Source organism: Acomys russatus, chromosome 3 (assembly GCF_903995435.1).
Source record: "Acomys russatus chromosome 3, mAcoRus1.1, whole genome shotgun sequence".
Lineage (NCBI taxonomy): Eukaryota > Metazoa > Chordata > Mammalia > Rodentia > Muridae > Acomys > Acomys russatus.
This window is the reverse complement of record NC_067139.1, coordinates 71832670-71853193: the sequence shown is the minus strand read 5'-3', so window position 1 is coordinate 71853193 and position 20524 is coordinate 71832670. Positions and strand designations below refer to the sequence as shown.

Genomic DNA, 20524 nt, shown 5'->3' with positions numbered 1-20524 from the left:
AGTTAACAGACCAACTACAACTGTTGGGACTTTAGATCAGCCGTAGAACACTTGCCCAGCATGCCCAGTCTTTAGCACTAGGAGGTGGCAGGGCGTGTGGGAGACACAGCACATAATCCAGGAGAATATTCATGGTAGGTGTGGAACCTTTTATTGAAGTGTTTAACAAATATAATTCCTACTTCTTAAAAAAAAAAAAGAAAAGAAAAGAAAAGAAAACTAAGAGGATCCATTGATCATCTGACGATGGAAAATAGATCAGGATGGCAAGTTTTAGCCTCATTTCTTCTTTTTTTTTTTTTTTTGTTAAATATTTATTATTTTTATGTATATGAGTGCTCTATCTGCCTGGACAGCTGCATGCCAGAAGAGGACATCAGATCCCATTATCTGATGGTTGTGAGCCACTATGTGGTTGCTGGGAATTGAACTCAGGACCTCTAGAAGAGCAGTCAGTGTTCTTAACCTCTGAGCCATCTCTCCAGCCCCTTAGCCTCATTTCTATCAGCGAAATACAAACTGAAACAAGGAGACTGGTCTACAGAGTAAGTTCCAGGGCAGCTAGGGCTACATCAGGAAACCCCATGTCGGGGAAGGGACTGTGCCATAGTAAAAACACAGGGTCACAGCCATACAGATGTCCCTACCTTTTCTTCTGGCGATTTTTTTCCCTAAGAATTCTAAAGAAGTAATAAAAATAGGAAAAGCTGAAAGCAGAAAGATGTTTTCTATGACATTATATAAAAAGATTGGAAACTATTTCAAAAGCTAGCCGTAAATAAATGATTAAATAATGAGAAATCCATTTAATAGGCCATTAGAAGGTTATTCGTCTTGAGTTGGAGAGATGATTTGGGACTTGGGAGCACTTGCTGCTCTTCCAGAGGACGTAGTTTAGTCCCCAGCACCCACCTCTGGGCTTACAACAGCTGATCTAAGGCCCTCCCTTTTCTGGCTTCTTCAGACAGATCTGGAACTAAGTAGCCAGTTATGAATTGCTATATTGGTACTGGCAACTAAACTCATGTCCTCTGCAAGAGCATCAAGTCATCTGCTGGGCCATCTCACCAGCCCTTAAGTTTTATTTTTAAAACAAAACATAACTGGGGCTGAAGAGATGGCTCAGAGGTTAAGAGCATGGTCTGTTCTTCCAAAGGTCCTGAGTTCAATTCCCAGCAGCCACATGGTAGCTCACAACCATCTATAATGAGATCTAGTGCCCTCTTCTGGCATACAGGCACACATGGGGGGCAAAGTACTATATAAATAATAAATAAGTAAAATCTTTTTAAAAACATAACTATAGCTTCTTGCTCAACATATAATATGGAAAACAGGGGAAAAGCAGCAGCAGCAGAAGAAAACTCACTGAATTTCTTATTCGTAGCTTTGCTGAGTGATGGGAATTTTGGTAACATTGAGGTTTCTAAACATTTTTCTGTTATTGTGGCTTTTCTCTACTTTGCATACTTTTCACCTGGACCATGCATTAATATTAATCAGCAAGTCAAATTATTCTCTAATAAAAACAAGAAAACTAGTGGACAAGTTGGCACATGCCTGCACTCACAGCACTTGGAGGTAGGAAGGTCAGGAGTCATCCTGGTCATCAAAGCTATGAAGTTATCAGGGTTATCCTCAGCAACATACTGGGTTCAAGACCAAGTTCTCAAAAAAAGCCACTTGTAACTCAAAATACTAGCTTTAAAGTGCAGCATAAAATTCTATGTAACATGTAGCTTTTAAAGATATTTTTAATTGCATATGGAAAAAACCTCAAAGAACAATAATAAGAATTTGGGGGTAGGGGGAACCACTCAGATTTCCCATTTGTTTTTCAATTTGTTTATAATGTGATTGTAGGTCTTTTCTTACTCTGTAACATGTAGTCGATGTGAGAAACGGAGAAGACAACACAGGGCATAGGGCCTATGTGGCGTCTCTTGACATTTGAGCCAATGTCCAGAATTATGAGGGAAGCCTGTAAAAGCCCCCGGAAGGTCTTGCGCTTTCAGCATTCGGATTCTTTTAGAATCTGTCTTCCCTTGCCAGTGCTCTTTCCCCTGATTTCTTCAGTTAATTCACCCATAGAAAGGTTCCCTTTCCTTTGTTCAGATGTTTCTGCAAGATCTTGGCTACAGCTCGCAGTCGCTTGAGTGGATCCCATGGCTTTCAACTGGAGAACTTGCGGTCGGTTCAGGTTTCTTTAAGGGTTCCTGCGAGTGACCCAGCATGTATGTAGATGCAAGCTCCACTTCTGAAGGCAGCATTGACAGGAACCATAAACACTCAGATCCTGTGAGGCCTCTGGGCAACTTGGTATTTAGCTGATTTCAAGCCAGAGTGTCCATTCAAGTTTGTTTATTTTTAATAAAAAGAAAAAAAAAGCAAAGGTTTTTGGTTAAGTACTCTTTGAGTATTTGTTTTAATTGAATATGGAAAAAGAGGCCGGAACCCTTTAACTATGTGAAATTTTAAATATATGTACAGTTTTTAAATAGAAGTCAGGTATGGTCCTTTAAAAGTGATCTGGCATTTAAACAATGCTGTGGTGTTCTGGTTGAGAAGGAGCCCAGCTATGTGTGGCTGAGGGCAAAGCTCTGAAAACATGGGCTGAGAAACTGAAGGATGGGCACTGGGAAACAGCCTCAGAGTGGGAAAGGGTGGTTGCTTTGCCTGTAGCACAGTTTAAGAAGAACAGAGCCAAGTAGGAGAAAGCTCAGAACATATTACCCACAAGGTGAGGCAGCAGCTAAAAGGTTTCCATTTGAATGCAAGGTCCAGGTAAAAGCAACAGCAATGGCCCTTGACAACCAGCCACTGAAAATCACCAGAACCAAGGCCAGGCCTGGACTGAGTGCCTGGCCTGATTCTCGGGTTACCTTAGAGACATGTGCTCTGTTTTAGCCTAGGGAAAAGCTACCTTCAGCAAACCTGGTCAGCACAGCATGTTTTTATTAACCTGGTGTTAACTGTCAGGCTTCTGTTAAGACGCTCTGGAACATACAAAGGCAGGTAAGATAATGACCCTTCAAAGTATCAGTACTAGCTAAGGTTAGTGACTCACACCTGGAATCCCGTTAAATAGAAAGATAAGTAATAGGTAGACCGCTAGACAGGTGACCATGGTAGATACACATGTAAGGTAGCGCCCTTCTTTTGAGGGATAATTTTGGAAATAAAAATCTTATATTTGAGCATATCCAAAAGGCTCTAATGCACGCTGGATATGGTAACACACTTAGTAGGTGAAGAAGGCAGGAGGGTCAGGAGTTCAGATCAGTTCTTGACTATATATATATGTCGGCCAAAAGTAGCCTGAGCTGCTTGAAGCCCTGCTCTAAAACAGACAAGAAGGCTTACACAAGCCCAGTGTGCTGGCACATACCTGTGATCCAACTGCACAATTGAGTAAGGCTGAGAGGGGTTACAAGTTCAGGACCAGCCTAGACTACATAGCAAGACTCTGTCTCGAAACAGAAGAGAGGACTAGTGCAAAAGGAAGCCTACTATAGGTTCTTCTTTAATTCAAATCCAAATAATGGACAATTTTACTTTTTAATGTTTTGCATATAAATTATGCATAGTGATGGGTTTCATTATGACACTTTCATACGTGTGCACATACTCCCACATACCCCATTATCCTCTGAAATACTCCTTTAAATATTAGTAGCTCCCTTCCAGAAAACATCTCTTGAAGTAGGAAGTTGGTCCCATGAGGACAAAAACCATTTCTCAGATATGTTTATTATGCCCAGAACAACCCTCTACGAGTAGTGTTGGATGTCGTTAAGTGAATGTTCAAAAGTCAAACAACAGACATATTCCAAGGGGACTTCTGTCTCCCAGTGAGCTAATTATCAAAGTCATAATTACCCTTAACCCCTTAGTCTACTCTGGTGTGCCTTCAGTGTGCTGTTTGGTCTTAATTTCACACAGAGCCTGAGGTCTGAGCGTTGAGTGGAGGTTGGGGAGTTAGTTAGGCTTTCAGCACTCTCCCTGATCACTGTACACATGCCTGTGTTTCTATTTCTAGTAATTACAAAAAGCAGTAGAACATGCAAATCTTTTGATCCAGTATGGCTATGCTGACAGGGAAAAGAATGTCAAAACTTAGCCATAAAGAGTCTACCATCTTTTATCTAAACAGCATTCATGGCATCATTGAGGTCAGAGTTCAGAAGCCAAGTATTACTAAAGCTGAGGACATCCTGTAGTAGTTTTCCCTCCTTCCCTGGTAGCCGCTCATCCCATTTCAGACAGACCTAGCGTAGAGTGTGAGGGCCTTGTTAGTGTGCTGCTCCTATCAACTCAGACCTATAATTTTGCAGCAGTCAAATGTTACACACATACATTTGTGACTGAACAAGACATATTTCCCAGAATATACTAGATTCCCTGTGTTTGTGAACCCAGCAGAAGAAGTCTTCTCCAGCGGCTGGAGGAGTTGATGTGCCTGTGGTCTGTGTACTGTTTTAACCCCTCTGGTGCTAGACTCCGGGATTCCTCCTCTTCCCCCTCCCCCTCCCCTTCCTCCTCCTCTCTCCCCTGATGCAGAGCGTAAGCTGGTGCACTAACCCGCAATGTCTCTGTGCTTCTCTTCTTACCTCCTCTTTCCCCTTTGCTGTGGTGTGTCCAGAAAAGGAAGTCGAGTTCCAGCGTGCACCTAATGGTGAGCCTTGCCTGCCCACCCATCTGCCCACTCCATGCTGCTTGCGCCCGCCTGCCAGCCATGCAGACCATTCTGCCATGTGCGTGTGCGTCACTCATCTTCACTGCATGTCCGTGCTGTGTGGGCAGGTGTGGCCTGTCCTGCCAGGCGGGGGCCATTGCCCAAGGTCACCTAGTGACCTCAGAAAACGGGCGTTGGAAGGTGTGGTGTGGCACTCCTTGCTGTGGAGGTTGGGTGGCCTCCCACAGCCTGTTGCAAGGAGTAAAGCTGGTAGGGATTTTGGAAAAAGGCAGCAAACACAGGCAAAGACCATCACTCGGGAGATAAGGCCTGTTCTGCAGGCATGAGCGGTTGCTTCCTGGGGGCTGACGGTCAGTGGACAGTCATGTGATGAGAAGAGCTAATGGTTGTCTCTAAACTTTGTTCTCCTGTGAAAATCCAGTTTTCCTGCTAGGTCCAAGATTGTAGCCTGCCCACCCAGCCACACTGAAAGACTATAGTAAATGCATCTTTTCTCATGGGGCACGAGGCATCAAGGGAACACAGCAGCCTGGTCATTATGAAACTGTCCATTATAACCAGAGGTGTGGCCTCTTGGGTGTTAGCTCAGCCCTCAGCAGATAAGGCCTGTCTTACCATGGAGTGTTCATCTACTGCCCACTGCAAAGGTCTTAATGTGAACATCAAGTGGACTTTGTGGGCTGGGCACCCTTCTCTGGTCAGCCCCAACCTGGAAATCAGCATCAGTACTGAGGTAGGAGCACTGCCCTCCATTGCCTCAGGGTAGGAACAGAGGGCAGCAGTTGGTGTGGTTTTTTTTTTGTTTGTTTGTTTTGTTTTAAACTAACACACAGAGCCTCCTTTCCAGCCTATAGAATTCAGTAGCATCTTGTGGTACTTGATATTGACTCAGGGTTCCATGCCTCAGGCCAAGTTTGAGTATATCTCAGCCTCTGATAGCAAGCTGGGGTTCTACGGCTTAGATCTGGTCCATGAGGCCTCTAGGCAAGATGTAGAAGAATCTGGATGCATCCTGTGTGTCCTTGGAGAGGAGAAATGCATTCTGGCCATCAGCACATCTTGACTTAATGCTCTGAATAGAGGCACACTTGTCTCCATGCCTGTTGAAGGAGAGGCAATCAAGCCGCGCCTTTGTGGCCGACACTCCGCTGGGACCCAGTGAGACTGAGCTGAGCTGTTCAGGGAATCGGAAGAGGCAGAGAGCCTTGGTGTGGTTCCCTACACTGGAGATCAGCCTTCTTCCTTCCTCTCCAGCCCCTCCACACTCCTCCTTGGCTGTGCCACTCTATGATGTTTTAAAAGGCAAGGAATATCCCTGGTGGTCATGTTGCCATTAGGAATATTGGCTTGCTGGGCGGCTTGTTCTTTCCTGGGAGCTCAGTGCTGGGACTGCAGCCACAGACACCGCTGAGATTTGCCTGCCCTTCCCTGGAGTTCTGCCCTCACTTCCAACTGATCAAGTCTAAGATTTATCTGGTGGAAGATGAAGAGCACAGTCCTGTCTCTGGGATCTGTGGCTACAATTTATACCCAAAGTTGAATCCCACCTATTTTCCTCCCTGGACACCGCCCCGCGGGCCAGGTGTCCTTTGCTCATGTCCTTCCTCCTCTTCTTACCAGGCTTCAAGCTGGTATTTTAGGGGGGAGAGGAAATGCAGGTGCCAGGGGGGAAGGGCAGCAAGGGAGCCAGAGTTCCCAGTTTCTATTCTGCTTTAAGTCACCGTCTTTTCCACCTGTAATGTGAGAAGAAAGTCCCGAATTTCTTTGTATCTGGTGTAGTTACATGGCACCTGGAGTAAGCGGAAATTTCCGGAGAGATGCTTTAAAACAAATCTTTGGCTAGCCCTGCAGTACGGATGCCTCGAGAGCTAGGTCTCTGGGGCTCCCCCAAATTCTCCTTCTCCAGCCGTCTCTCTAACCATTGCTCCCATCTGCATAGTATTACAGTTGCCGCCTCAGGCCTAGCACCTCTGGGCCAGACCAGGGGACAAGGGAGGTCTGGGAGTCAAACCTGAGCAACTTTGGTGACTCTGGAGGAACTAAACCATCTGTTTTCTTGTCTCAGCCACAGAGCAACAACAAAAACAGTCTCGTAAGCCCAGCCCAAGAGCCCGCGCCCTTGCAGACGGCCATGGTACCTCTGACTACGGCTTCTCCGCCTCTGACCCTGGCTGCCTGCCTCCTGCCTCTTTTCCACTTGCTCTTCTTGCCTTACCTCCCTAGGAATCCTCAGCTTTTGTCATTTTTTTTCCCCCGTAGAGCAGACTGCTCTTTGTGCTGCCCTGTAGGCCCCTTGTCCTTCATTCTCCTGCTTGGCAATGCTCCATCCTGCATGGCAGAACCACAGCTCCTGCTCCTTTCGCTGTTGGGGGAAAGAGTGGTCAGGGCTGTCAGTTAGGGCTCCCACCCCCAAGTTGGACCCCTAGTGGGTCTGCTGTGGGGGCTGGGGAGGGTAGGAGCTCTCTTGGTGCCTGATCATTAGTTCTTAGAGGCTTCCTTGCAGCTGCCTCAGCCTCTCCTTTGCATAGTCAGAAACAGGAAGGAGGGGAACTGGGGTCCCCCACATCTGTCTGATCCTGGAGAGCCCCTCTGGTCAGCTCTCTGGGTTCTTCAGCGGGCAATGTGATATATCACAGAACTTTCACTGACAGGGCTGGCTAGCTGATGAGTTGGCAAGGGAGAGACTGGGAAGAGGGGCAGGAATAATAACGCCTGCCACGCCTTCTACTTCCTGTGGCCCCTCTTGTTAGCTGGTGTGGTGCCATATGGTCAGCTAGGGAAGGCAGAAGGTGGGTGAAATCGGCACGCCCTAAGCTCAGCTTGCTGAAGGAGCACCCTAGGCCTCACTGGGAAACTTTATCTCTCTGCTTTCCCTGTGTCTCTGTCTTCTGAGGACCCCTTGATGAACACTGTTGGCAGGGCCTGACCTGTGCTCCAAATCCCACAGCCCATGGGGCTCCAATCTAGGAAGAACCCTCAGACCCAACAAGATACAAGTACAGAGGCCCCTGTCCTCTCAGCTTCCTGAGAACCTGCCTCTTGCAAGCTGCTTTTTACCAGCCAGTGCCGTCAACTAAATCCAGGGTTTCTACCTCTCTGGGACCCTAGAGAGCCAGTCTATTTTTTCTTGTAGGGATGGCTGGTGGGCAGGCCTCAGTGGTCATCATAGGGTCTCTAAAGGTTCTATGTAGGGGTGTGGGGATCCCTCAGGGAAGAGCCTAAGTCCCAATCAAGAGGGTAATTTTTATCTTCTCTCACAGGAACCACAAACCACCGTGGTACACAATGCTACAGATGGGATCAAGGTGAGCGAGTGGCCACCAAGTCTGCTTTTTTTCTCACTCAGCAGGAAACAAGTAGACTAAGTTACTGGAGTGTGAGAGTTCTGTGGATGTTATGTGCGGGCTGTACCCTAAGGCAGAGATGTTTGTGGAGTCCAGGCTAGAGGTAATAGTTAACTCTGAGGTAAGTTTAGTGAGGGCTGGAGAGATGGCTCAGAGCTTAAGAGCACTGGCTGTGCTTCCAGAGGTCCTGAATTCAATTCCCAGCAACCACATGGTGACTCACAACTATCTGTTAAGAGATCTGGTGCCCTCTTCTGGCCTGCAGGCACACGTTCGGGCAGAACACTGTATACATAATAAATAAGTAAATCTTTTTTAAAAAGAACGTCTATTGAGGAGGGAATGAAGGCAAAGGCTTTGGAGATAACCTGGTGGATAAGTACTTTCTGAGCCCGAGGACTGGAGTGTGGGTCCCAGAATCCATATAAAAGCACATAGCGGCCCATGTCATCCCAGCATTCAGGAGAAGAAGCAGGACTAACCGAATTAGCAAGTTCAGGCTTCAGCCAGAGACCTTGCCTCAGTAAGTAAAGTGGAGAGCAACTGAAGAAAACAAACAGCCTGTGTCTGGCCTCCATTCATGCACTCAAACCCATATGTAGCTCTGGCTGTCCTGGAACTCACTATGTAGACCAGGCTGGTCTTGAATTGCCAGCTCCTGCCTCCTGAGTATTAAAGGTGTGTACTGCTCCACCTGGCGTTATGGTTTACAAGTACTCCTACAGCAAAGAGAATTTACTGGTAGGTTTTTTGTTTTTGTTTTTGTTTTGTTTTGTTTTTTGATCAGGTGAAAAAGAAAATCTATTTGTATTTTTAACTTTATTGTGACCACATATTCTAGATAAGAGCTCTAAGGAGAACGTCGGACACTCTGGAGGCAGAGGCCGGCGGAGCGCTGTGAGTTCAAAGCCAGCCTGGTCTACAGAGAGTTTCAGGATAGCCAGGGCTATTAAAGAGAGAAACCCTGTCTCAAAAAAACCCAAAAAAAACAAAAAACCTCTAAGGAGAAAACAAAAGTGGGCAGTAAGGAAAGCTGGAAGCTCTGGTAGTGTTTTAGGTACGAGATACTGGTAGCTTGGACAGAGTGTAGCTAGCTATGCATCTGAGGAGAAGAGGCGGGATTTGTGTCAAGGGTGAAACACTGGATTTTATTTTGGGTTGACTAATGAGGCTATAACAGAAAGAGAAGGATGAAGGGTGATCACAGCTGTAGCATGAACGACTGGGTGGTGCCTTTTCCTGATAGGAAAGCCTAGGACAGACACTGGGACCTGAAGAGTTGCAAGGAGCAAGGGTGGAAGTTACAAGCCCCCTGGTTCTCAGCACCTCTTGTAGGAACCCATTTGTTTCTGCTCCTCCAAGCTTCCAAGGGTTGATCACACACATGTCCTCTTTTCCCACAGGGCTCTACAGAGAGTTGCAACACCACTACAGAAGACGAAGACCTCAAAGGTAGGTGCTGGCCCTTGGAGGGGAAGGGACCCCAGCCGTGACCCAGGTACCGCAGCATGGATGGGGCATCTGTCTTCTCTGTCCCCGGACCTGGGATTAATGATGCCTCCTTATTCTGTAGGCAGGCTTGACCTAAAAGCTGCTTTCCATGCACTGAGATATGAGGTCCCCCATATGGTATTTGCTGGGGCTTAGAGAGCTGTTCCATTGCGGTATAGACCAGTGGTAGAGCACTCGCCTGGCCTAGCACCTCGCCCTTCAAACTAAAGAAAGGAAAAACAAAGCCAACCACACAAACCCCAAGGATAACCGCAGACTGACTCTGCTTCTGAGTCCTGGCCAGGAGTGATAGAGCTAGAACTGGTCTGGTGTCTGAGGCTACACTCAGCTGTCTTTGTAGGCCTGTGATGACCACTAGCCTATACTTGGGGTTGGCCAAGATACCAAGAGCTATGAGGAACATGGAGGCCAGATCAGCGGGAATCACCTCCTGTTCTTTGGGTTAGCCTCTTGGAACTTCTGCCTATGCTTTCAATAAGTGACCATCTGCCAGACCATCAGAAAAGACTGGATATAGGGCAGTACCATATCCTTGAATGTCTTTTATGGGAGCAGGGTCCTTATGTAGGTTGTTTGAAGGCTCCTTTGGAAGCGGCAAGCATAGGACTATGCGCCTTTGCAGTGTTCCCAGCTGGCAGGCCTCTCTGGCAGAGGCAGCTGAGTGGGATGTGGTCCAGTGTCCACAGCAGCCCCAGGCGTCACCTCGCCCCGGCTCTGCAGTGCCAGTGGCTTGGGTCCTGTCCGGCTTGCGCGCTCACCTGCCTTATTCTGTTTGTTTTGGCTGCTCTGCCTTGCCCTGCCCTGCCCTGGCTGGCTAGCTGCCCCGCTCCGCACTGGGAATGGCAGCTTGGTGCCCGAAGGACGGAGCCCCCGGGACAGAACAGCCCCCTCTGCAGGCATGCAGCCCCAGCCTTCTCTCTGCTCCTCAGCCAGTAAGTGTGAGGGAGGCACATTCTGGCTTCCAACTCCCTGGCTCTTCCTGAAGCCCCCTAGGTATTCCCCCAAGAGCAGTCAGCCTAGCCCAGCTGCCTGTTAGTCAGCTTTAAGGGCAGTGTATCTGCCAGGGGCAGGGGCCTGCTTAAGGCACTAGTCCCAGGCAGAGCCCAGAGAAGAGAAGAGTAGGTGGGAAGCTACGGTGTAGACGTGGGGATGACAAAGCCCCTGGGATGCAGGCACTGCTTTGGCAGCAGGCAGGAAGAGCAAGAAGCCAGGCCTGTGAGGGGGGGAGTGAGTCGGGGCAACGGTGCAACAGCCTAGGAATTGTGTTGGGGTGTTGTGCTTTCTGAGGCTCAGCCATGTTAAAAGCCGGGGCTCTGAGTGAGGCAAACCTAATTCTGAGTCTTAGCTAAGTAATCCTAGCATTCAGGAGGCTGAGGTGGACGCTGACCGCTCTGCACTGAGGTCAAGGCCAGTCTAGCAACACAGGGAGACCATGTCTCAAAAGGGAACATGAATTCCAGCAATGTTACCTTCAAAAGTCTGTGAAGTATCTTAGCTTTCAAGAGCCTCAGCTTCCTTATCAGCTAAGTAGGGGCCAGTGAGGGGCCCCCACCTCAAGCACAGCAGTAGCTGGCAGGGTCCCTGAGATTCATGTTTACGCCAGTTGTTCTGTCTGTGCTAAAGGACTGCCTCTCTTGGTTTCTTTGCCCCATGCTGTCTGTCCTTACAGAGTTTCTAAATCTAGTCTTTCCTACCCATAGGACCCCAGTCAGGTTCTCCAGATAATTCTGATGGAACTCATAGGGAAGTGTTGAGAAGACACACCTGCTTGCCTCTCTGGAAAAAGAATAGAGCTCATTGGTTCCCCTCCCCCCTAAACCTCTGCTTGTTCACTCAGGGCTGCCCACCTATAGTGGTCTCTGTGGAGGCCCCTCCTGGCTGCACCTTCAGCTGTGCTGTCCCCTCCCAGACACTCCCCTTGGCTGTGCTGGCCCAGCTGTGTCCTGCTGGTACTGTTCTAATGCTCGCATTTGTCTGTCTTGCAGCCTCTTGCACCTGTGAGGAAAGGCTTGTGGCCTGGACCAGCCTGGGGCTCCAGTTACAGTCAGGGTTAGCCTGAACTCAGTCCAAGCTCGCCCTTACGCTAGAGACACCCCCTGCTAATAGTGGCTCTGTCTGTAAGTGAGCTCACCCTGAGAGCAGGATGTCACCATGTGCCCCTTGGGTAGGGAAGGAGGGCACCAACCTACCTGCCTCTCAGTCTTGTCTTGATTTTCCTGACATGAGAACTGATACAGGTTTCCAGTTTTTTCCTGAAGCCAGTGTCTAGTGTGAGAGGCTGTCAGAGGTGTCACAGTCCCAAGATCCTTTAGTCCAGAAAAGCCCCATGGAAGAGATGAATGGGGTATAAAGAGCCAAGCCCCAGCCAGCTCTCTCTTCATCCTTTTGGAACGTCATCTCTAGCTAAGAGTTTGCTCTTGGGCAGGTTGTCCAAGACTGAGATCTGGACCCGCTGGATAAGGGCTACAAGTGCAGTAGTTACTGCAGCCTGACTGAGCCCCTTCTGGTGAGAGAAGTAAGTGGCTAGAGACAGAACAGCCATGTCTAGAGCTGCTAAGCCTGCTAGGATGGAATACACAGGTTCTGACTAGGGGGTTCATGACATTACAGGCTCCTCAGCTGCTAAAAACAAGGCGTTTTCTGCAACCTGGTTGTTGATGGAGAAGGTGGCAAAGGCCACAGACCCACAAGTACTGAATGGGCTTAGAAAGGTAGTCCTCGGCTCTGCAGATGCCAGAACTGGGGTGGGGAGAAGGGTGGGCCTACTCCTCCTGCACAGGGCCTTAAAAGAGAGGAGGAGGATGTCTTTGACAAAGAGATCGCAAGGGATCCCTGAAGGACTGAGGAGGGCTCTCTTTTCCCTTGGGAAGTTGCCCAGCAGGTAAACTGGTGGATTTTTTTCCTCCCGACAGTGCGAAAACAGGAGATCATTAAGATCACAGAACAGCTGATCGAAGCCATTAACAATGGGGACTTTGAGGCCTACACGTGAGTAAAAGACCCATGCCTTGAGATGTTGATTGTCTCCCAAGCCCACCCGTTTCCCAAAAACTGTCTGTAATCCTGTGGAAAGTACAGGCTGGACCTTAAGCTACGTCCTAGTCTGACCCTAAGCCCGTAGTAGGCTAGGGTACCATCCAGGTAGACTCCCCACAGCCAAGCCTGCCCTGTCATCCTGACACTGGGTGAATGAGCAGAGTGGCTCTGCAGGCAAACCCTGAAAAGTGTAGTCCATAGCTACCCTGCTGTGGGACAGACACACCTGGGGAAGAAGGCCTGACAGGCTGTGTTTTTGCCCCCCCCCCCCCCACCCTGGCCCTCTTTTCTGCAGGAAGATTTGTGACCCGGGCCTCACTTCCTTTGAGCCAGAAGCCCTTGGTAACCTCGTGGAGGGGATGGATTTCCATAAGTTTTACTTTGAGAACCGTGAGTGGGTTCGTGCTGCTGACAGACCCCTGCCCACCCCTCTCCCCTGCCTCTGTCCCCACCCACCCTGTACCCCAGTTACCCGTCTTGCCTTATGTGACCTTCCTGCTGCACTCTGCTCTGTACGCTCACCTCCTTGTGCCCTGCTGGCTTTTAAGTGGCACTGCTCCAAAGCTGGGTACCCATTCATTTGGTGGCTCTGTGAAGGCACTGTCGGTCATCAGCCTTAGGGGTCACTCATTTGGCGGCTCTGTGAAGGCACTGTCGGTCATCGGCATTAGGGGCCATTGTATTCCTTTAAGCATCACCTCTCTCCAACATTAAGCCAAGATGATCTCAGCAAGGGATAATGAAGGTCTGTGTGTGCAGGGCTCACAGTAAAGGAAATGTAAAACAGGATCAGACGTGTAAGCAAGTAGTGCAACATCTGTGAGATCAGAAATTGTGGCGAGCATACGCTGGCCATCGAAGGAACCAGGCATCTGGATGGGGGGGCCAGTTTATAGTCTTGAATAGTTCCTGGAAGTCCCAGAATTGAATCACCACACCCTCCATCTCCTCCTCCAACTCTCCTAGACCCTCGTCCTTCAGTTTTCCTTCCTCTTGTCCACTTTATGCCAGGCACCTCTTATTCTGCCCTGAGGTTTATGTTGTAGCTGTTTCCCCCCACTGACTCCCGACATGTGACTTTGCCACATCGTAGCTACCTGTGTAATCCCTTAGCTATCTCAGTAATTCTAGTAGGCAGAGCAGTGTGTGTCCTCCTTCTCAGGGAGGGCCTCCTGCAGCCTCTGTAGCCTGGAGGGAACCTGCAGGGAAGCGTCACCACGTGCCAGGTGTGTGCTGATGCGGCGGTCCAACTCCCTGGGGGCGCTTCCAAACCCAGAGAACACTGGGAACCTGGGGGATCCTGAGCTGGGTGCTTTGGGGATTTCAAGCTTTGATGTGCCTTTCCTTTTTAAGTCACAAATTGATTTGGAATGTATTGCTTTTATGATTTTTTTTCTCTTCAGCCTTAGTTAGGGGCAAAATAAGCCTAGGACTTTTAAACATCAGCCTAACCCAAGTAGAAAAATCATAGGCTCTTATTAGAGCCACATAGTCCTGAATTTAAATATTTTATCTGATTTGAATCCCCCCCTTCTTATAGCAAAGAAAATAATATCAGTGAAAAATATCTCTTGCATGTAAAACCTTAGCATAATACCTAATGAAAAGAGTAGTTGCTAGCCGGGCGTGGTGGCGCACGCCTTTAATCCCAGCACTCGGGAGGCAGAGGCAGGCGGATCGCTGTGAGTTCGAGGCCAGCCTGGTCTACAAAGTGAGTCCAGGATGGCCAAGGCTACACAGAGAAACCCTGTCTCGAAAAACCAAAAAAAAAACCAAAAAGTAGTTGCTATTATTTTTACCCACAGTTATCTTTCTTTTGGATAAAAGTACTGTAATGGGAGACCTTGGCCTCTGGCAGGAGATATTAGGGTACTTGAGGATTCTAAAAATGGCAGCTGGAACTAGAGTAAAGAAGGTGCAGCCTAGCAGCAATGTGTGAGTGCCCAAGCCTAACACCGACTACCTCCCTGCCCTGCCCTTTCCCCTGCAGTCCTGTCCAAGAACAGCAAGCCCATCCATACCACCATCTTAAACCCACATGTCCACGTGATCGGGGAGGACGCAGCTTGCATCGCCTATATCCGTCTCACCCAGTACATCGACGGGCAGGGTCGGCCTCGCACCAGCCAGTCAGAGGAGACCCGAGTGTGGCACCGCCGGGATGGCAAGTGGCTCAACGTCCACTACCACTGCTCAGGGGCCCCTGCCGCACCACTGCAGTGAGCTCAGCCACAGGTGCACCTGTTGGGAGAGAAGGGACTGGGCAGGGGAAAGGTGGCTCGGGACAGATGAGGTCAGGGGAAAAGGGTAGGAGGTGGCACTCTGGGAGGAGTTACGGACCATGCGGGAGTGGAGGGGGGCATGGTAGACTGGGCAGTGTATTTTTGACAAACTTTGTTCTGTGACCAGACTCTAGACTTGTTGCAATCTCCCCCTGGCAAGCCTCGATTTCTTGAGTTATCAGAAGAGGGAGAAGGTGGTTCTCTCCCCATTCCAGGGTGAAGTGTGAGGATTGAAATCTATATATAAACTGTTGAGTAGGCACTCAAATGTGAGACAGTGTTGTGTTTAAACATTAACCTCGCCGCCCAACCCCACCAATTCAAGCACACTTAGCCATGTGTACTAAAATCCCAGGAACTTCTCTGTGTTCTCACTGACCTCTGTTCTGTCACCACCTTCTGCTCTGTTTATAGGGGCATTAGGAGATTCCAGCTGGAGGTTGAACCTTCGAAGCCAGTGACTCTGGAGGGCCTGAGTGACAGCGGCAGTCCTGTTCGTTTGAGGTTTAAAACAATTAAATTACAAAGCGGCAGCAGCCAATGCACGCCCCTGCATGCAGCCCTCCCGCCCGCCCTTCGTGTCTGTCTCTGCTGTACCGAGGTGTTTTTTTTACATTTAAGAAAAAAAAGAAAAAGATTGTTTAAAAAAAAATGGAATTCATACCATGATGCGTTTTAAAACAACTGATAGCCCTTGGGCTTGCAAGAAGGCAGGAGTTTGTATGACTTCATCCAGGCGTGAACAGTGGGCTCACCCACCAGCTTTGAAGAGGTGAGCTTGGCCTCAGGCCCCCATGGACTCAGGGGGACCAGGCAAGGACTCTTGACAGAGCTTTGGGAGCCATGGGTGGTTGCAGCCCCAGAGGTGGCCTGATCACCCCAGGGCTAGGAGTGGACTTCTTCAGAACACGCATTGACACCTAGGTGAGATGGAAGAAAACACCATGGCTGTTGGACCTACTTGGGAGAGAACGCGGCACTCCCAGCCTGCCAAGGAGGCGGCTGAGAAACAGAGGCCTCAGGACTGAAGGCCTGGACTTTCTGTACCGTTCCAGTTAGTGTAGACAGGAAGAGAATTGGTGCTGCAGAAGTGTGTCCGCTACGAAGCCGACGAGAAACCTCGTGTTAATCTGACATGCACTCATTCATTCATTTCTATCGGATGCACAATGCTCGTGGGCCTGATGCTGAGTCGGGAAGGGGGAGGGGTTGCTACTTTGCTTCCTGTTGGTTTCTCTAACTTAACAAGGAGAGATCCAGACTTTGGCCCGGGCATCTTTGGCCGCTTCTGGCGGTTGTGTTTCTGGGCTGATCTGGACCATCTTTGTCCTGCATTTTCATGCTGGTGGTCCCCGTGCTGACCCTCATCTGGGCCTGGGCCCTCTGCCAAGTGCCCCTGTGGGATGGAGGAGTGAGGCAGTGGGATAGGAGTTGGTGGTTGTTTCTATGCACTCTGGCTGCCCTCTGGGCTGCCCCCCCCCCATGCTGCACGTCATCTCTTTCCCCTGTTTGAGATTGAACTGACTGCTTGGGTGAGAGATGTCCTCTTTGAAGAGGCTCCTTGCTGACCAACTGAAGTATAGACTTTCTGCTGGACAATCTGCATGGGCACCGCCCCCCTCACCCGCATGTACCCAAATGGGGGTCCAGAGCCAAGGCTCCTACATTCATTGTCCCTCTCTGTGCTCAAGGGGTTCCATTCCAGGAAGAAAAGATCTGTACCTTAAGCAGATAACAGAAGATAGTGGAGGAGCAATTGGTCATAGTCTTGGTTCCCTCCCAACAAACAACTTCATATTATCTGCATTTGGGGGGGGGGGGAAAGGTGGGTAGGTTTCGGCTCCTTGGATGACCTTCAGGAGCTGGGAAAAGAGAACTGCAGACTTTGGAACCAGCTAAGAAGAGAGCAAACTCGTGGGTGCTGGTGCTTGGATTTAGCCAGCCTCCTCAAGCACCACCTGCATGCCTCAGACCCTGGACCCTAGTCCCTTCCTGCCCTGCAGCCTGCAGCGCCAGCCCACAGATACCTCCCCCACAGGGTTTGGTTTTGCTGGCTTGAAGACAACAACTGGTCTTAGAGCTCATTGAGACCCATAGCTTCGTATGGCTGCTCCAGCCCCACTTCTTAGCACTCTTACTCCACTTCTGGGGCTAATGTCAGCATCTATAGACTTAATAGACTATTTAAAAACAAACCACCTTTTAAACAGGAAATGGAAGGCATTTGATGCAGAACTTTTGCATGATGACATAGAAATAATTTAAAAATAGTGTTTGTTCTGAATGTTGGTAGTCCCTTCATAGCTTTGTTACAATGAAACCTTGAAGATATTTAATAAAATAACCTTTAAACAGTCCATTGTGTTATTGCTGTTGGAGACTCGTGGCCATGGGCTTGGATTCTAGCAGCCTGTGTGACAGGGCTTCACTGGGAGACAAACATCTCCCCCGCGCACCCGCCGCCGCCCCCCTCCTTCCCCTCCCCCCAATACCCTTGGGTCACAAGGAAGAAACTTCACATAAACTCAGCCTGGGTTGCTGAGTCCGGGGTAACTGGGAGGAAGTAGGCTCTTCGAAGAGTAGTGGACTGTTCCTTAGCCCCGCCCACCTAGAGGTGGCCCCGCCCCTCGGTGCGCGGGCTCCCTCCCCCTAGCGGGGCTGAGTGGACCGGCCTGAGGTCTGGGCCCGCCCCGACGCTCCGCAGACCGTGCCACCCGGCGTAGAGGACGGGGTCCGCTCCGGTGGGCCGAGCGCGAGGCCGAAGGTCTGGGAGGCTGCGGCCGGGCTGAGCACCGCGGAGGGCCGTTGGCTCACGCCAGATCCCGGTCGCGCTGCGGCCTGGCTCGGAGAGCGCGCGGACCGGAGCGGACGCCTCGAGCCGCAGCGCGCCGCCTCCCCCGGGTGGGAGCGGTAGTTGGGCCCGGCTGCGGCGGAGCGTTCGCTCGGAGATGGCGGAGCCGCCGCGACGCGGCCCGAGGCCCCGCGAGCTGGGAAGCCGGGCAGCCCCGGGACGCGGCGGGGCCCGGGGACAGGGGGGACGCCGCCCACTCCACCGGGTGAGCCATCCTGAGCCTCCCGTCCACGCTCGCCCTCAGTTTTCCTCAGCAGACTTCCCGCGAGTGTCGCCCCCGTAACCACCCGCAGCAGGCTCGTCCTGGGCGGCCCCCCATCCGGCCCTGCGCGCCCCTGCCCCGCGTCCCAGCCGCTGGCCTGCCCTCAGTCGCTTCACTCCGGTCACACGGGGCTCTCTCAGCCTTTGCTTGTGTGGACATCAACTCTCGGCCGCGCCCCTGCCCCTTCCCCTGCGGCTCCCCCACCTGTGGGCTGCTCGTTTCTTTGGTGAGCTCGCAGTTCCCGCAGGAGGGTCTCCCTCCATCCTCAAGGCCAGGTCCCCAGGCCGTCCGCCTTCCTCCCCCAGCCTCGGCCCTGATGTTTATCCAGCGGTGAGCCCACGCCCCCAGCCCTCCCTGACCCTGTGTGTGCTGCCCGCTTCGGCTGATGACCCTCCGGTTTCTCCTTCCTCAGAAACTTTCCGTTGCCACACACATGTTCTTCCCTCAATATTAGTCATGCCACTGCATCCCCACAACAGTTCTCACATGACCCCCTCCCTAAATCTCACTGCTTCCTCTAGGTACGAAGCTAAAATGCAGTGGTTACAGCTCAGGGGCTTGACAGGCTTGACCTTTGAATCCCAGTTTGTCCACTGACAGAGCTTTGTGATCTTGGGTAAGCTACTACCCTTCTCTCTCTCTCTCTCTCTCTCTCTCTCTCTCTCTCTCTCTCTCTCTCTCTCTCTCTCCTCTCTCTCTCTCTCTCTCTCTCTCTCTCTCTCTCTCTCTCTCTCTCTCTCTCTCTCTCTCTCTCCCCCTCCCCCGTGTGTGTGTGTGTGTGTGTGTGTGTGTGTGTGTGTGGTGTGTGTAAGTGGAACTAATACTATGTGTTTCCCCTGCATTTTTGAGCTGGTATTAAATGCAGGTGTTTCTTGACTTACAGTTTCCGTCCTGACAAACCTTTAAGACATCCCTAACTAAGAGTGCATGTAGTAAACCTGACCTACTGACCGCAGCAGCTTATCAGTGCCTTCTGCTGTGTGTGTGATGCCGGTTGCTTAACCTTCTGGTTGTGTGGCTAAGTAGGAACGTGCAGTGTCTCGAGTTGAGCAGAGTATTATGTCTATAAATCCACTACCACCTTAGGAAAGGATTAAAATGCTAAGGCCTGGGGCTGTAATTCCAGATAGAGCACTTGCCTAGCGGGCACGAGGCCGTGTATTCCATCACCGGCACCAAAACCCAAAACCATTTGAAGTATGCTTTATACTGTTTATCACTTGCACTTTGATTTTGTTGTTGTTGGTTTAGTTTTTCAAGACCTAGCCCTGGCTGTCCTGGATCTCGCTCTGTAGACCAGGTTGACCTCAAACTCAGAGATCCTTCTGCCTCTGCCTCCTGAGTGCTGAGATTAAAGGCCTGCGCCACCCCTACCCTCAGCCCCCACCCGGTTTCATTTAGACATTGTAATAAATGAAGCTGGTTTTTGGTTTTTTTTTGTTTTTGTTTTTTTTAATGCTCATTGGTGTTTTGCCTGCATGTATGTCTGGGTGAGGATATCAGATCTTGGCGTTACAGACAGTTGTGAGCTGCCATGTGGTTGCTGGGATTGAACCCAGGTCCTTTGGAAGAGCAGTCAGTGTTCTTAACCACTGAGCCATCTCTCCAGCCCCCATGAAGCTGTTTTAAGTCTAGTTCTATTTGTATATTCCAAGCTCTCAGAAATACGTCCACCAAATAGTGCACAGTAGATACTGTTATTAACACCTGTGATACCTGCAGCGTACAGCTTGCTTTCCCGTGAGTTCTCACTGCTGTTTTCCCTAAATTTTTCTCTGTTAGAATTCTGCCATTCCTGCCAGGCAGTGGTGGCGCATGCCTTTAATCCCAGTACCTGGGAGGCAGAGGCAGGTGTGAGGCAGTCAGTTCCAAGACAGCTAGGGTTACACAGAGAAACAAAACAAACAAACAAAAATAATTGATTTTTCCCATGACCTACAGCTCTCCCTCCTCCTCCTCCTCCTCCTCCTCCTCCTCCTCCTCCTCCTCCTCCTCCTCCTCCTCTCTCCCTCCTTTCCCCCACCTCCTCACCCCTGCATTTAGAGCCTGGCACAGGCTTTGCTTCTAAACTAGGTCTCCAGCCCCATCACTGTTTTGTTGTGTGTGTGTGTGTGTTTTTTTGTTTTTTTGTTTTTTTAATTTCTTGTGCATTGGTGTTTTGCCTACATGTTTGTTTGTATGAGAGTGTCAGAACCCCCAGAACTGAAGAATCCAGGTCCTCTGGAAGAGCAGCCAGTGCTCTTATCCACTAAGCCATCTATCTCTCCAGGCCCTCATCACAGGCTTTATTCTGTCTTATGTCACTTAGTTTTACCCAGGTCAAAGCTGAACTCTGATTAAATCATCATAAGTCATCTCTGGATTCTGAAGGGCTCTATCTATCCCTGCCTAGTCATGGCAGAGGTGCATGGGCTGAAATGGGTGGGAGAGAGAGACTGCCAGCTGCTGGCCTTCCTAAGACTGTAAGTGTCCAGCAGTCTGTCAGGTTAGATTTCCTTCCGGCTGTTTTCTCTCTGTTCCCTCACATTCCTCCAGGGTGGC

At 50.1% G+C, this 20524-nt stretch overlaps 1 protein-coding gene across 18 annotated transcripts in view; it reads left to right on the top strand.

Annotated features, from left to right (window-relative positions):
• Camk2g (calcium/calmodulin dependent protein kinase II gamma) overlaps nt 1–16023 on the top strand; it is a 57156-nt gene extending 41133 nt beyond the window's left edge. For 2 of the 18 annotated variants that reach the window (XM_051142759.1, XM_051142751.1), the window contains 9 exons: nt 4643–4675; nt 6762–6830; nt 7957–8001; nt 9444–9492; nt 10371–10484; nt 12465–12540; nt 12884–12978; nt 14579–14823; nt 15285–16023. In XM_051142759.1, the coding sequence (XP_050998716.1) occupies nt 4643–4675; nt 6762–6830; nt 7957–8001; nt 9444–9492; nt 10371–10484; nt 12465–12540; nt 12884–12978; nt 14579–14811 (714 nt within the window). In that variant the 3' untranslated portion in view covers nt 14812–14823; nt 15285–16023. Of the gene's footprint in view, nt 1–4642; nt 4676–6761; nt 6831–7956; nt 8002–9443; nt 9493–10370; nt 10485–11537; nt 11670–12464; nt 12541–12883; nt 12979–14578; nt 14824–15284 lie in introns of those variants that run through there. The other 16 variants (XM_051142767.1, XM_051142755.1, XM_051142775.1 and 13 more) reach the window with 9 other exon arrangements.
• Nucleotides 16024–20524: the final 4501 nt, after the last annotated feature.